The 15,967-nt window shown below is 42.7% G+C and overlaps 1 protein-coding gene across 3 annotated transcripts in view; it reads left to right on the top strand.

Annotated features, from left to right (window-relative positions):
- Positions 1 to 15,967, top strand: part of LOC107149240 (glucosaminyl (N-acetyl) transferase 2 (I blood group)) — an 81,141-nt gene that overhangs the window by 13,077 nt on the left and 52,097 nt on the right. Inside the window, exons 1-2 of one of the 3 annotated variants that reach the window (XM_048799777.1) lie at positions 7,351 to 9,684; positions 9,989 to 11,015. The exons of 1 other annotated variant lie outside the window; for it this stretch is intronic. In XM_048799777.1, the coding sequence (XP_048655734.1) occupies positions 10,097 to 11,015 (919 nt within the window). In that variant the 5' untranslated portion in view covers positions 7,351 to 9,684; positions 9,989 to 10,096. Of the gene's footprint in view, positions 1 to 7,350; positions 11,016 to 15,967 lie in introns of those variants that run through there. One more of the 3 variants, XM_015493996.2, reaches the window with a different exon arrangement.

Genomic DNA, 15,967 nt, shown 5'->3' on the forward strand with positions numbered 1-15,967 from the left:
AATCTTCCTGCCTTAGGCCCCCGAGTCACTGGGATAAAATGCATATGGCACTTGCACCTGCTAGAACAACAAAAACATTTTTTTTTCAAGAAAAGAACAGAAAAACTAACATCGAAGCTTTATTTAATTAAATCATTTGACCTCCATAGAACACTTCTGAGGGAGATTGTTATTATTCTTTCCACTTGCAGATGAGGAACTGTAATTTCAGGAGGTAAAATTTCTTACTTTGGGTTTGTTTAAACCTTAATGCCTGCTCATTCTAACCCTACATATGGCCTTTCAGAAGTTCCTATAGCTCAATCAGCTCATTAATACTACTCTTTGAATACCTGGAAAATATTTGAAGATCTTGTGTTTTCAATTTTTCATTTCAAACTATTTCAAAAGAGTAAACTTACAAGAATCTTAATGAGACATGCTTATTGCTGCATGGGTATTACTTTGGTGCCCCTTCAAGGGCCAGAACTAGAGAAAATATATAGTCATCCCTCAATTTCCTTGAGGGATGGATTCCAAGACCTGCCTCGGTTACCAAAATCTGTGGCTGCTCAAGTGTGTTATATAAAATGGCTTAATATTTGCATATAACCTGTATATATCTTGTATGTTAAAAAAGAGAGAAAAAACCCACAAATTTATTACTTGCACAGGAATATCACAAGAATGAAAAGTGAGTACTCAATAATCCCAAAACTCTTACACATTGATATAGTCTCTTCATAGGGGACAGGGAAGTGAGAGACATAGAATATTTCAGAGGAAGAATAAATAAATTTAAGAATGATGAATGGACTTAAAGGTCAGATAACAGTTGGGACAAAGTTCATATGGGTGCCACCAACTCTAGTTATCTTTCCTGTAAATTAATCTTCCCTGTTTGATGACATTATAGAGAAGACTTGTGTTAACTGCAGTCCTTAGGGAAGAAGTTCCTTTTGTCACATAAGGGAACTTCAGACCAAACCCCTCGGGCTTCAGCAGAAATGGGGTGGGGAGATATTGACTCCTTTTGTATATGTTAAATCATCTTCAGATGACTTATAACACTTAATTCAATGTAAATGCTATTAAATAGTTGTTACTGTGGTATCGCTTAGGGAATAATGACAAAAAAGAAAAGTCTGTGCACATTTAGTCCAGATGGAATTTTTTTTTCTGTATATTTCCCATCCAAGGTTGGTGGAGTCCATGGCTGTGGAACTCCAGAAGGCCAATGGTCTATGCGTGTGTCCCCAGAATGTTGGTATACACGCATGACACCATGCTGTGTACATACCAGCACGCATTCTCAAACACTCCATCTTGAGTTTTCTCATGTCCACCCATGCACATGCACAAACATGTCTGGGTTTTAATTTTTGAAGTATATATTTAAACCCACAAGAACACACTGACATCTCCAGTTCTAATACGACAGCAGGAAGTTTATTCTTTCCGCTTCTCTAGCAATGAGAAGCATGGGTCCCATGAAGCTCTGTATATCCATTTATTCTCTCAGTCCCACTCTGGGTAACCAGTCTCCCTCCAGGATCCAGAAGCATCCACCCCGGCGCATGCTGATCCCACCTCCCACCAACTGCAGCCAGGGCCTCTGGGAAGGAGCTCTGAACAATTTGTGATAGTGTGATAAATCTAATAGTGTTGGGAGGCAGTTAAGCTGAGACGTTCAGGCCTGACTGTGTGAATTCAGCGTGGCTCTTAATGCTGCCTGACTTCACCGCCACAGGCAATATGTTGGAACTCCCTAAGCCTCACCAGCTCATCTGTAGAATGGGGTGGTAATTGTGCTACTTCAAAGGGTTGTTGTGAGCACTGAATGATAATCTACATGAAATATTGACCAAACACCTAGCACATTATAAGTATCTCTCAATGTTATCTTTTGTTATTGAATTGGTCAGGGAATATAATATAATAAATATAATATAATATAATACAATACAATACAATACAGAGAAACAACCATCACAGTCAAATTAGGCTAATTAAGAAGGACTTAGAACACAGTGTGCTGTGGTGGCACACTCCTGTAATCCCATTTCCTGGGGAGGCTAAGGCAGGCAGATCTCAAGTTCAAGGCCAGCCTTAGCAATTTATCCAGATCCTGTCTCGAAAAGAAAAGGGGAAAAATAAAAATAAAAAATCGGGGATGTAGCTCAGTGGTACAGTACTTGCCTAGTGTGCCTAAGATCCTGGGTTCAATCCCTATCACTACACACACACACACACACACACACAAGGCAGGGGCCACTTAGGGCTGGGGTGTGTAACTCAGTGGTAAAGCATTTGCCTAGTATACATGAGGCCCTGGGTTTGGTCCTCAGTAAGACAAAAAAAAAAAAAAAACGCAGCGGAGGCAGGGGTGCTTAATAAAGAAACTGTTTTTGAAGGTGTGGGCAGAGTAGAGAAAAATCATAAGGGATCTTGCAATACCCAGGGCAGTCATAGTGAAACTGCCACCAGGTTTGAAAGTAGGGATGGGGCGGAAACCATACTGTGGACAGAACCCCTGGGGAACTGTGACTTTCAGTCTTTGGTGGAAGGATGCAGCTATCTGGATATGACTAACAAGAAAGGAGAGCCTGGCAGAAACAGCTGGGCTGCCTTGACAGGCAGAGGGGGCGTGCCATTGGGGACTAGGGAGCGTCAGCAATAAAGAGGGTGTGTCTTCTTGGAGGGAAAGGAAAGGAAAGCCTGGAGAGTTTCTGTTAGGTGCAGGGTCCATGATGGTCCTGATGGATGCACCGTGAGAGAAGGGAGGGGCGAGCTGGAAAGGAAGTGCCTGTGCCTTATTGGAAGCAAGGCATTCCCGGGCCTCCCCGAAGGGGTACAGAATGGTGGAGGGACGGGACAGAGCCAGAGCTAGAGCAAAGCTGCTCACGTTCAAGTCCAAGTCAGGCCCTTCCTAGCTGTGTGAGCCAGGCAAAGACCAAAGACTGAGTTTCCTCTTTAGAAAGTGGGGAGTTGTCACAGCCCAGGATGCCAGCTGTTGCCACTAATGCTTCCTGGTTCCCTGTTCTGCCACCCATTCTGCTCCTCAGTGCAGCCCCCTTCCCCTATAGAGTCCAAGTGCATTAAAAGGGCCAGCACCTAATTCTACGTTTATACTCAGAGCCAGCTTTTTGAATTAAGTTTCAGCTTCCTGTTTTCAGTGGCCCTGTTTCTGCTAGACACTGCTCACTGGTAGGAAGGAGAGATAGTTATGCTGTGGTTTACAATGGCTGGTTTCAGAGGAACCAGGGTAGTAGGACACCATGAGCAGTCAAAGGGGCCCTGGGATGTGGCACTGCAGAGTGCGGGGGGCCATAAGTGACATCGATAAATGTTAGCTATGCAAAAGGGGCTCCTGATCCCCACTCACCTTGGAAACCCTCTTGGAGCCAGTCACAGTGGTGCACGCCTGTAATCCCAGCAGCTCAGGAGGCTGAGGCAGGAGGATCAGGAGTTCAATCTAGACCAGCCTCAGCAATAGCAAGGTGCTAAGCAACTCAGTGGGATCCTATCTCTAAATAAAATACAAAATAGGGCTGGGGATGTGGTTCAGTGGTTGAGTGCCCCTGAGTTCAATCCCTGGTACTCGCCCCCTACAAAAAGAAAGAAAGAAAGAAAGGAAGGAAGGAAGGAAGGAAGGAAGGAAGGAAGGAAGGAAGGAAGAAAGCCCTCTTGGAGTAGTTTTTCTGGGAGAAGAGTTGATGCATTCACTCATCCATCATTTTTTGGTAAAATATTGTATAACACAGAAAGGTGCATGCACAATAGGTGTTCAGCACATCCATGTAACGGCATCCCGTTAACACTCTGATCTTTAACAGCGTAAGTTACTTGTACCTGTTTTTGTCCTTTTTATAGAGTGGAAATACACAGCATGTACTTTTTTTTTTCTGACTTTTTGGTTAATATTAAGTTTATGAGATTTATCTTTTTCTGTTGTATCTCATTTATTCATTCTTATTACTGTGTAGAGAGGAAGTCTGATATCTGGAGATATTTTTAGTTGTCACAGCTGGTTTGGGGAGGAAGCAGAGGGTGCTACTGGCCTTTTGTGGGTAGAGGCTGGGGATGCCCCAAATTTCCTTCAATGCATTAATGCATAGGATAGGCCCTCACAGCAAGGCTTTTTTTTTTTTTTTAAGTTCTGGGGATTTAACCCAGGGGTGCTTTTCCACTGAATCACACCCTCAGCTCCTTTTATTTTTTATTTTGAGACAGGGTCTCACTAAGTTGCTTAGGGCCTCACTAAGTTGCTGAGACTAGCTTTGAACAGGAGCACACCACCATGCCTTGCTCAAACAAGGGTAAACAAACCTGATATATAATTAACTGTTAATGGACATTTGGGCCAAAAATGAATATTTCTGCAGTGACTATGGAAATACATTTCCTTTGATATATATATATATATATATATATCCATTTCTGTTAAGCTAATGCCTGGGGATGGACTTGCTGAGCCATAATTATAGATACACTCAATTTGGCTAAATCATGTCAGTTTTTCAAAGTTGTACCAATTCCTACTTCCCCAGCCGTGTCTGAGCTGGTTGCTCCTCATCTTCATCGATGCTTAGTGTTCTCTGTCTCTCCCTCTTTCTCAGTCCTACGCCTGCATGTTTCTATAGCCCAGGCTTATGAAAGACTAGCTAGTCAATTCAGCAGTATTGTCGTTAAGTTATCCTGTCCTATAGTTTGTGAAAGATGGATTATGCACAGGTGTGGCTGCTGTGTACAGTCACTAGAGATGGGCATTTGGGGAGGAATAAACTAGGATTCCTCTCATTTAAATAACAGCACCAGCGCTTTTCTCTATACCCATTTGATCCCATTCTTCCCAATGTAGTTGGGCCGACACGTTCATGGTCTGAATCCATCGATTCAACCAACCTTAGATCGAAAGTACCTCTCCCCTCAAATATGTACTATAACGTACAGACTTTGTTCTTCTCACTATTCCCTAAATAATACAGTATAACAGATATTTGCATAGCATTTATACTGTATCAACCATCATAAGTCATCTAGAGATGATTTAAAGCACACCGGAAGATGTGCATAGGTTATACACATATGCTACAGCATTTTGTAGAAAGGACTGGAGCATCCGGGAATTTAGTATCCTGGTAGGTTAGGGGTGGTACCTGGAACCAATCCCTGTGACTACTGAAGGACAATTCTACCACATATTTGTTTTCCATAGCAAATTGTGTTCTAGGAATTTGAGTTCATGTTTTTAATTACTTGCAAATTGTACTGTGCTGTTTTCCCCAAAACATTGTTTTTTAAATTTTATTTTTTTCCCCTTTGGTATTTTGCTTAGTTGTACAAAAGTAGATCAATTGGGACCATGGTAGAGAGGGAATCAAGGACTCTTGGTCTCTGGTCCACTGATTCTCAAGCTTTACTCCAGGGATCCACAGAATCAGCATTATCTAGGACCAAAATGTCAATCAGCAAGCTGACCGTAAACCTACTGAATTCTTGGGGTGAGACTTTGCAGTTTTTATTTTAACATCCCCTCCAGACAGGAGATATTAAGCTAAAGTTTGAAACTACTGATATGGATTATCCTCACCCCAAGCTACAGACATGCCCAATTAGACAGAATTCGTATAGAAACAAATGTTTTGGAAACACAATGAATGAGTTATTTACCCTCTCAAGGTTAAACAGTTAATTTCCACAAATGAGTTCAGTGGGAAGTTTCATCTTAAGATGTGATTTGATCTGATCATGACTTATTTTTGGTAACTTATTTTTTATTTTCTAAACCCCTAAAAGTCAGGATCTTTTTATTTCTAGTTGTTAAATGCATGCTAGCAGAAGCCTGCTGCTTGCCTGTGTGTGCTTTTAACATTTGCCTATTTGAATACTTCGTGTTCTGTGTTTTGCAAGTGTTTGCTTAAACTCATTCAGTATCCAGGTTTCCACAGTATCTTGGCTGCATCTAAAGCTGGTGCAGATCATTCCAGCTCATAGTGTAATGACATGGTCTATGGTGATCCACTGGACTTGCCACTCGGGTTTTTAAAATACTGCATGTTGACCAGCCTGGGCACAGTGGCCTGTAATCCCAGTAACTCAGGACATGAGGCAGCAGGATTGAAAGTTCAAGGCCAGCCTCAGCAACTTAATAAGACCCTGTGCCAAAATAAAAAAGCCTTTTTGGGGGATGTTGCTTGGTGGTAAAGCACCCAGAGTTCAATCCCTAGTACTGCAAATAAATAAATAAGATAATAAAACAAAATGAAATACAGCATGTTAAGCATCCCCCTCCCCCCGTGAGATAATTTAAAGCAATGCTTAGGGTTCTGCAATCTAGATAACAACTTCTTCTGTTGCTAATTAGATGAAAGATATAGAAAGTAAAATGATTGGGCCCCAGGAGGAGGATTTTCCCCAGTGAACCCTCTTGGAGAACATCTCAGTTATGGGAGACTTGTTGTTTAATTAAAGAGGTGCTTTGGAAATTACTTCTTTCTTCTTCTCTTTAGCACCATAATCATTACCATTTAAAAAAATAATAAAATAAAAGCAGTATTTACCAACCATTTGTCTACCTGGAATGAAGTTTCTTAATTGGCTGTCCAAAGTGAATGGGACCACCACCAATATCCTTGACTTTCCCACCTCTGACTTAGTTCAAAGGAAAAGACAGAGGTACCTGTGTGTTATAATTACAAATCCCTGAGTCATTTGATCTGCTTCAATAACAAGTAAACCAAAAGCCCTTCCACAGAAAAGCCATCAACACGCCCAAGAATCAACAAGACCTCCCTCATCTCATGTAGCTAGCTAGCCTTTGTTGCCAATTGAACTCAGCCCCTCGACAAATTTTATCCAAGCCAAACCTTTTTGCTGTGCCCTATTTGCTATAAATTTAACTTTACTGATCTAGTGTTTTTGCTCAAACCTGGGTCCTCTCAAGTTCTTTCCTAAGTAAAGAACAGTGGTAGACTGGGAATGGAAAAAGAAGCCCCAGGACAATTATAGTAACATAATGAAGTGTGTGTTGGTATTAAGCAGAGACTGGTGCAGAAGGAAGTGTGTCCATAAATCTTTCAACAGTTGTCTTTGTGTGATTCTCTAGCAACAAGATTAAGTACAAGATTGTTGTTTGTTTATTTTTATTTTTTAACCTAACAACAAAGTCTTTTTTGCCTCTTAGCTAATTAGCTTAGTGGCAAGCAGCAACTCTTAGGTTGTGTGTGTGCGACTTGGTTTCTCTAGGTCTCACAGGGCTACCTCCTGCTCCTTCCTGCGGGAAAGCCAAGAGGCCTGGAGCACACGGACAATCCTACCCTTCCTTCCTCCTTTGATTATTTTTCTTATTCACTGAGATTCCAAGTCCTCCCTCATTTCAAATAATGGATACCCTGTTTATGTTGGAGTTGTGTTCTACATATTTTCATAACTTGAAAAAGTCTTAAATAACGAACAGAATATAAAAACTTCCGAATGTTAAAAAAAAAAAAAAGCTTTCTGATGGCCCCAGGGCAGGGTAAATGTGTCTAGCCTGATTAATTGGCTGGTTCAGGCATAATTGCTTCCAAAGTGAAGAACAGGCTTGGTTGCTAGGCCTGCAAGCACCAACTTTGTCCTTGGCTGCAGTAAAAGGCAGGTAGGGAAAGCTGAGCCATCCAGTCTCAATAGCACAAAAGCTGTGAGTGTCCTTTCTGGATAAGAAGGTTGTGCAGCCTATCAGGAAGGAAAGTGAACAGGTAGCAGATATTCTTTAATACACAAGTAGTTTTTAAAAAATTCTCCTATAGGGGTTTTTAGTACTGTGTAGTGCCACATCCTAGGGCCCCTTTGACGGCTCATGGTGTCACACTACCCTGGTTCCTGTGACACCAGCCACTGCCAGCCACAACATAACCACCTAAGGGTGGGGGAATTTGGCCCAAGGACAGGCAGGATTGCTGAGGGGAGAAAACGGCTGGCTATATTTTTTCATTCTTAAAGAATGCCATTTGAAGTACTGGATTGAATCCAGAAGTATTATGGAAGTTCCTGTTTTGGCCAGGGTCTATACTTTTTTTTATATGTATAGTGACCTTATTAATTGTCTACCCTCAAAGCCTGTATAAATCTGAACCCCTATGTTACCGATTAGTTGGAAATAGTAATATAAACAAAGTTATGTAATTAAGTTATGTAGTATCTCTACGCTGAATGTTTTGTCAAGCTGTAAGAGTTTTAATATTTATTCTAAGCCACAGGCTTTGCCAAACAAGATAATGAAATTACTCACTCTTGCTTAGAAATAGCAGATGTAATAACCTAATATTTAAAAGCATTATTTGGAAAAGGAGAAGTTTGAGATTGAATTTTCCTTTACCAGGAACGTTAGGTAATTTTTTTTTTTTTGCTCTACTCTACAAGACATTAAAAATTAAATTGATCTACTTTTTCCCACATAATGGCTATATTTTCTTTTTCTAACTGGCCTAAAAATCCAGAGGTGGGTTATAAATCGTTTATTTGTGGTGGATGTAAGGAGAAAAAAATGTATAGACTGGAAAATATAAAACATATTCAATGAACAAAGAATGAAAACTAGAGTGATAGGCATCTAGGCTGATTCCATAACTTGACTATTGTGAATATTGCTGCAATGCACATGGGTATGCAGGTGAATACTGCATAGAAAGAAAAGAAAACTGCAGTGAGTTCAGGATATAGTATATCATTCAGCTTGAGTCTGGGTGCCTTGGAAGTAGCAATGGTTTTCTTACCCCCAGGAGTGAAAGCAGGAAATCAGTAGGTGGTCCTACCAATGTCATCAACAGCGGGCTGGAGACTATTCAAATGGAAGAAGCAGATGTACATTCAAGGACATTCTTTGGGGGGATGGGATAGAGGACCCAGTTTCCAATGAATTAATGCTGTGGGCTTAGAGGTTCTGAGTTAAGTTCAGACTAGTAAGGAACATGGGAAAAGCGGTCAGTAATCTGGTGTTTTAAAAATCATTTAAAGAGGATATTAAATAAGATGCATTAATCTAACTTTCATTACAACATAAGTCATGGGAAAGTGTGAAACCCCCAAGATCCCTTACTCCTTAGCCAAAACACAACTGGCATATGGGAAAAGACATGCATTTCCTACTTTCAGTGAAAAACACTCTAGACTAGGCGCTTCTCTGCGCATCCTGGGTGCTTAAACCTGACTGCCCTGTGATCCCCCATGTGAACGACATTGGTGGCCAGGAGTCAAGTTCCTGTCTGCGAAGCCTTCCGGTCTCATCCACATCAGGGGATGTAGCTCAGGATTTGTTCATCTGACCCCGAGTTGCACAGCAAACACCGGGGGCGGATGCTAGAAGCCAGAGGAGAGGGGCTGCCTCCCGGTCGCGGGCGCAGCTGCCCCGGGACAGGCTCTCCCCCGCGCCCGGGAAGCTCTGGTTTTGGAAAAGAGCGGGGCGGGGCCGACGGCGGAGCGTGGGTTGGAGGAGGTTCCCTTTTATTTCGGATTTTGACACTTGAGTCGTGTTTGGTAAAACAGCGTCCTGGGGAGCGGAGGCTCCGTGGAGCCCCGCGGGCTGCGCAGGACCCGCGGAGAGGACCGGGCGGGGCGTCTCGGCCCTGAGCAAGAGGGGGCGAGCCCGGCAGCCCGCGGGGTGAACTGCAGGAAGCTGTCGCCTGCCCGAGCTCGTCGCCACTGAGTGCTCATACCCGCGAGCCGGTAAGGACGAGGGGGGGGGTCGCGGGGAGAAACTCGGGCCATGCAAGAAAAGAGATCCGAGAAACTCCATCCCGGGGGTGGCGGGGAGAGTGGCCAGAGTCTCCGCAGAACCGGCAGCAGACGCCAACAGCGAGGCAGAGGGAGGAGAAAAAGGCTGGGCTTGGGCAACCTGCTACTGGGGTTGAGACAAAGGAGGTTTGAAAGAGGCGGGATCGGTTTCTAATATCAGCTCCCGGAGAGAGAGAGAGAGAGACCCAGCACCTGGATGCAACGGAGTTAATCCTCAGCGTGTCCTTCCCGGCAGGAATGACTGGACTATGTGCCACCATAAGAACTCGGGGGGACAAGTAAGTCTGGGAAAGGAGTCACAGATTCTGGCTGGACGGTGACATCTCTCCCCCCTCTTTGAGGTATGCCTCCATCCCTGCGGTACCTCTTTATCGTTTCTGTCTCTACCGTGGTCATTTTTATCGTGTTCTATGTGTTCAGTTTTGGGGGAGAGCAAAACTACCAGAAGCTGAATAGCTCAGACTCTTTGATGCTGACCCAAGTTTGCACGTCCTTTATTAATGGGAAAACTCCTTTCCTGTGGAGAAACAAACTGACCATCTACGAGAAGTCTTCTTGCAAGGAGTATCTGACCCAGAGTCACTACATCACGACCCCTTTATCTCAGGAAGAAGTTGAATTTCCTCTGGCGTATATAATGGTCATCCATCACAATTTTGACACCTTCGCAAGGCTCTTCAGGTCTCTCTTCATGCCCCAAAACATCTACTGCGTTCATGTGGATGAAAAGGCAACAGTTGAATTTAAAGATGCGGTGGAACAATTACTGAGCTGCTTCCCAAATGCTTTTCTGGCTTCTAAGATGGAGCCAGTGGTCTATGGTGGGATTTCCAGACTCCAGGCGGATGTGAACTGTATCAAAGATCTGTCAACCTCCCAAGTCCCCTGGAAGTACGTCCTCAACACCTGCGGGCAAGATTTCCCCCTGAAAACCAACAAGGAAATAGTTCAGTATCTGAAAGGATTTAAAGGGAAGAACATTACCCCAGGGGTGCTGCCCCCTGCTCATGCTATTGGTCGGACCAAGTACGTCCACCGAGAACATCTGGGCAAAGAGCTTTCCTACGTTATTAGAACCACAGCGCTGAAACCACCCCCTCCCCACAATCTCACCATTTACTTTGGCTCTGCCTATGTTGCTCTATCAAGAGAATTTGCCAACTTTGTTCTCCACGACCCAAGGGCTGTTGATTTGCTCCAGTGGTCCAAAGACACTTTCAGTCCTGATGAACATTACTGGGTGACGCTCAATAGGATCCCAGGTATGTGCGATTCTGTATTTCACATAGAGGAAATGTACAGGCCGTCCTCTTTATCCACAGGTTCACATCTCTGGATTCAACCAATGTTGGAAGGAAAATAATCAGAAAAAAAAATGTGTCTCTACTGAACATGTACAGACTTTTTCTTACGATTCCCTAAACTATGTGGTATAACAACACTTTGCATGGCATTTACATTGTATAGGTATTTAAGTCATGTAGAGATGATTTAGATTACATGGGAGGATGTGCATAGGTTACATGCAAATACTCCGCCATTTTGTAGAAGGCACTTGAGCATTGAAGAGGATTCTGGAGCCCATCCCCCAGGCTACTGAGGTCTGACTGTATTTGAGAGGGCTTTTGAAGAGTCTTCCATGTTTTATTAGGAAACACAAAATGAAAAAAAAGTGAAATATACAGTTCTTGCCTTTGTCCTTTCTAAATGCAGAATGATATTCTTTATGAGCACATTCAAGGATTCTTGCACAACCAAATAATACCTTCTGTGGTGTCACTTTGCAGTTTATCATTGTTCTTTTGCACACAACACTTGTTAAATCTTTACCACAATAGATATTTCTGTACTCAGTCCACCTGTGCTCTTTCTTCACTCCAAAGGTGTCAGATTTGCTTTTAGCTCCAGATCTTTGCCTTGGCCATCCCCCTGCCTATCCTTAGAGGTCTACAGCCTTCTTCTCACCTGCCAGATCTCAGCTCTCAGAGGACAGCAGCTCAGAGCACTCGGACACCATTTTCCTTCCAAAGAATCTGTCACCATCTATAACAATTTACTTTTTTGAATGGATTTGGTGTTGGCCTCTTCTGCATGAGTTCCATGAAGTCTAGGTCATTTTTTCTTTTGTTAAATTCTATAATCTCCATGCTCAGAACACTTAGTAAATGCTCAATAAATATATATTAGATGAATGAATCAATGAGCAAGTGCGTGAATGAATGAATGAATGAATGTCAAGTGTGAGGCTTTACTACTACACCACAGCTGAGATCTGTTAAACTCATTGAGCAAAGAAATATCTGGACCCGTGTACCATATTACATTGATGTGTTTGTTTATTTAATAAAAAAGACATTTAAATTCAGATAAATAATGAGAGCCCCAGGAAAAACTCCTTTCTTTCTTAGCAAAGCATTTCTACCTTTACTTGTTTACCCAATGGATTATTTTTTTAAACATATAAAACCCCATAGAATTCCTCTGGAAAGAAACGGCGTGTTTTGGACTCAATGAAAAATACCAAATGGATCTCTAATGAACTAGACAGCATTATTATAGCAAGAGAAAAGCAATCATTGTTCAGGTTGTTGGGGGGCTGCCAAGTTGGAAACGCTGGTAAGTACTCTCGGGCTGCAGGGCAGGGCCTGTTGGGTGATAAACACGCCCACATTCTGTGGAAAATACCGCATGTTTGGTCTCTGAATCCCAGGGTGACTAGTCTGGTGAACCACCTAGCTCCTGTGTCTTTTCCCCTGACTTTCCTTCCCCTCTGGCTACATCTTTTCACCCCTGAGTGGTTGTTTCCATTAATGTCAGATGATTTGGGAACATTAGGTACTTACAGGCCCATTTTCATATTTAAATATTTATTCTCTTTCTACTTCTACTATTCCATTAAAATTCATAAGGTAGGTTTTGGTCCTAGCCACAGGCTGCCTTAGGTACTGTACTGAGATAAAGGCAATTATGTTACTCAGCAAAAGGAGAAACATAATGCCTTGTTATCTTTTTTTAAGAAAAAATATGAATTTTGGTTCGTGGTAAATGTCTGTGATTACTTTGTCTGAGGGTGGTTGATTTTATCCATGTCAAATCTGTGTAAGCAAATCAAGGACAAAAGATCTCCCTGTGAGAATTGAAGTGTGGTGTGGTGGAGCCACCTGTAGTTCCAGGTGTTTGGAGGCTGAGACAGGAGCATCACTGTGCTTAGGAGTTTGGGAACAGCCTGAGCAAAATACCAAGATTCCCATCTCTCTCTCTCTCTCTCTCTCTCTTTTTTTTTTTTCTTTAGGGCGTGGGGAAAAAAGAAGGTAGAAGCTTTATTTACTTATTCATTCATTCATTTGTTTATTTTTGGTACTAGAAATTGAACCCAGGGGTCCTTAACCACTGAGCCACATCCCCAGCCCTTCTTTATATTTTATTTAGAGACAGGATCTTGCTAGTTGCTTAGAGCCTCGCTAAGAGACTGAGGCTGGCTTTGAACTCATAATCCTCCTGCGCCAGCCTCCTGTGCATTAGGGTTACAGGCATGAGCTATCACACTTGGCAAGATCCCATCTTAAAAAAAATAAAAATAAAAATAATTTGGTTGAGGAGAAAAATGCTTTCGGCTATAGGATGTAGTATGGGGCACTGGCTTTTGCCCTTTCACAGCAATAGCATGACACCATGTAAATCACTGGCACTCAACAGAACCTCAAATCCCCAGCTTCAAACTAAGGGGTTCACATAGGAAAATCTTGTCTTCATTTGCACCTTTCTTTGCAAAAGACACAATGCTCAGAACCCCATGAAGACAGCACGTACAGTGCAGGGAATCTGTAGAAAGAGCGTCAACATCAGTGATCCTGGGGTCCACACTGACCGTGAACTTGGCTGTGGCATCCTGTTTCCCTTGCAGGAGTCGGAGGAGAGGGTGTCTCTAGAGAGCATCTCTCCAGAGAGGAAGCCAAGCTCGGCCCCTGCCAGTGACCTGTCCACTCTGATTTATCTGTAAGAGATACATTTCAGGATGATGTGACATTTCCTGGAGCTTTTGCCTCCTTCCTTTCTTCGATTCTTGGCAACATCTCGCTTCAGGGCAAAAGGACATACTGCTTGCAGATGGGCCTTCCCAAATTACCTGTGAATGGTGGCCACGTCTGTGAATGGTGGCCACGTCCCAGCAAGTTCAAAGCCAGCCTAAGCAGTTTAAGTAGTTTAGTGAGGTCCTGAGCAATTTAGCAGGACTAGGGCTAGGGATGTGGCTCAGTGGCCAAGTGCCCCTGAGTTCAATCCCTGGTACCCCAAAAAAAAAAAAAATTACAAGTGAATTGAAGGGAACAGATCACCAAATGCTTTCTCCATCTTCAAAAGCGAGGTAAAACCTATTCAGGTACTCAGGTAACTTCAGCATTGGATGTGGTGTAAGATTTGGGGTGTGCATCTAGTTCCTTATTCCCAGACTGCCTTTAATCACATTAGCTCTTCTATTTTCAGTGTCATGTTTTAAGAGGAAAAGTTCTGCAAATACAGTATCAGCATGTTAGTTTTGCAAATGTGCAAATACAAATAGAGCTGTTGGTTTCTTCCCTCAAAATTATGTTACTTCTGTCTCCTAAACACCCTCAATTAAATTGTATATGATGGAAAGACCCTGCCCGGGCACATCAAGTTTCCCAAAATATTCCAAGAAGATGAGTAGTACCCTAGAATCAGATGGCGTCAGAAGACAAAGTGGAAATGGTTTAAAACTAGAGGGAAGTTTCAAAATACCTGAACTATGATTCAAAATACCTGTGCATTGATGGAGAATGTTAGTGCATTTAGCTTGTATACCTAGAAAATTTACAAAATATCATAAAAATTACCAAATTTGTGTAGAAATGCTATTCGTTGTATCATTATAGTATGTTAAAGAGATTCATGAATTTGGTACTATGGCTTCAAACATCATTTTGTCAAAAATAAACACAACTTTGCCATAAAACAAAACAAAACAAAACTGGAGAGACTGGGTAAAAAGGGTGCTCGCTGCCCACATAGCGTCAGCTGGTTTTCTCTCTTGACTTTCTGGCAGGTTGTCTTTCTAGGGAGAGAATAACTTATTTCCTGACTTTCCATACTTCATTAGAAATGGTGCCAGGGGCTGAGGATATAGCTCAGTGGTTGAGTGCTGGTCTAGCAAGTGGGAAGCCTGGATTCCATCCCCACCATGGGACGGGTGAGGAGGAAGGAAAAAAAAAAAAAAGACTAAGATAAGAAATGGTACCAGACCAGGCCAAAGGAGGCCCTTGGGGGTCCCAGCCTCAAGCACCTCTTCAGGGGATCTGATGAGCATACTTGCCGGATCTGTTCTGTGGGCTCATGTTGGGAAGGGATCCTCTCCCATCTGGCCACATGGTCCAAGGAAGACCAACAGGATCCCAAATCTCTCCAACACTGCAGAGCATCCGGCTCAGATGGCAGTAGCTCATGCTCACTTCTGCGGCACCTGTATGTTCTCTCAGATCTTTGTAATTATTGTTACGTATTTCCTTAAGAAGAGTCCATTTTCTCTATCTAATCTGGTTATTCTTCTGGCATTTTTCACTTGCCTACCTGCCCCAAGGTAGAGCTCCAGAGGGCTTGTAGTTTCTGTTTGGTTTGGTTTTGCAGCACGTGGGGCGGAACCCAGGGCCTTGTGCGTGCTGGGCAAGTGCTGACCGCTGAGCTGCACTCCAAGTCTCCTTGGAGTGTTTGCTTTGAATCTTATGAAATTGTTCAGCATCTGTGAGCTGGTCTAGTTTTTTTTTTTAATATTTATTTATTTTTAGTTGTAGTTGGACACAATATCTTTATTTTATTTATTTATTTTTATGTGGTGCTGAGGATCAAACCCAGGGCCTTGCACTTGCCAGGCGGGTGCTCTACTGCTGAGCCCCAATCCCAGCCCTGGCTGGTCTAGTTTTTTTGCAATCCAGTCCCATAGTTATCTTTTCCTCCCACTTCAGGGCAGGGCAGGCCCTAGGAGGCAAGGCTGCTAACCTGCTTTGGTTTCGACTCCTTTTCTTCCTTCAACTGCGTTGTCTGGTCTTTTGAATCTTTGCTCATGGATGACTCCAACTTTTCTCATGCCTGGATGTTTTTCTTCCATAGGAATGTTTTCATTTGTCTCTCTTCCTTTTTCCACTTTGTGTGTATATATATATATATATATATATATATATATATATTTTTTTTTTTTTTTTTT

Source organism: Marmota marmota, unplaced genomic scaffold, assembly GCF_001458135.2.
Source record: "Marmota marmota marmota unplaced genomic scaffold, marMar, whole genome shotgun sequence".
Classification (NCBI taxonomy): Eukaryota; Metazoa; Chordata; class Mammalia; order Rodentia; family Sciuridae; genus Marmota; species Marmota marmota.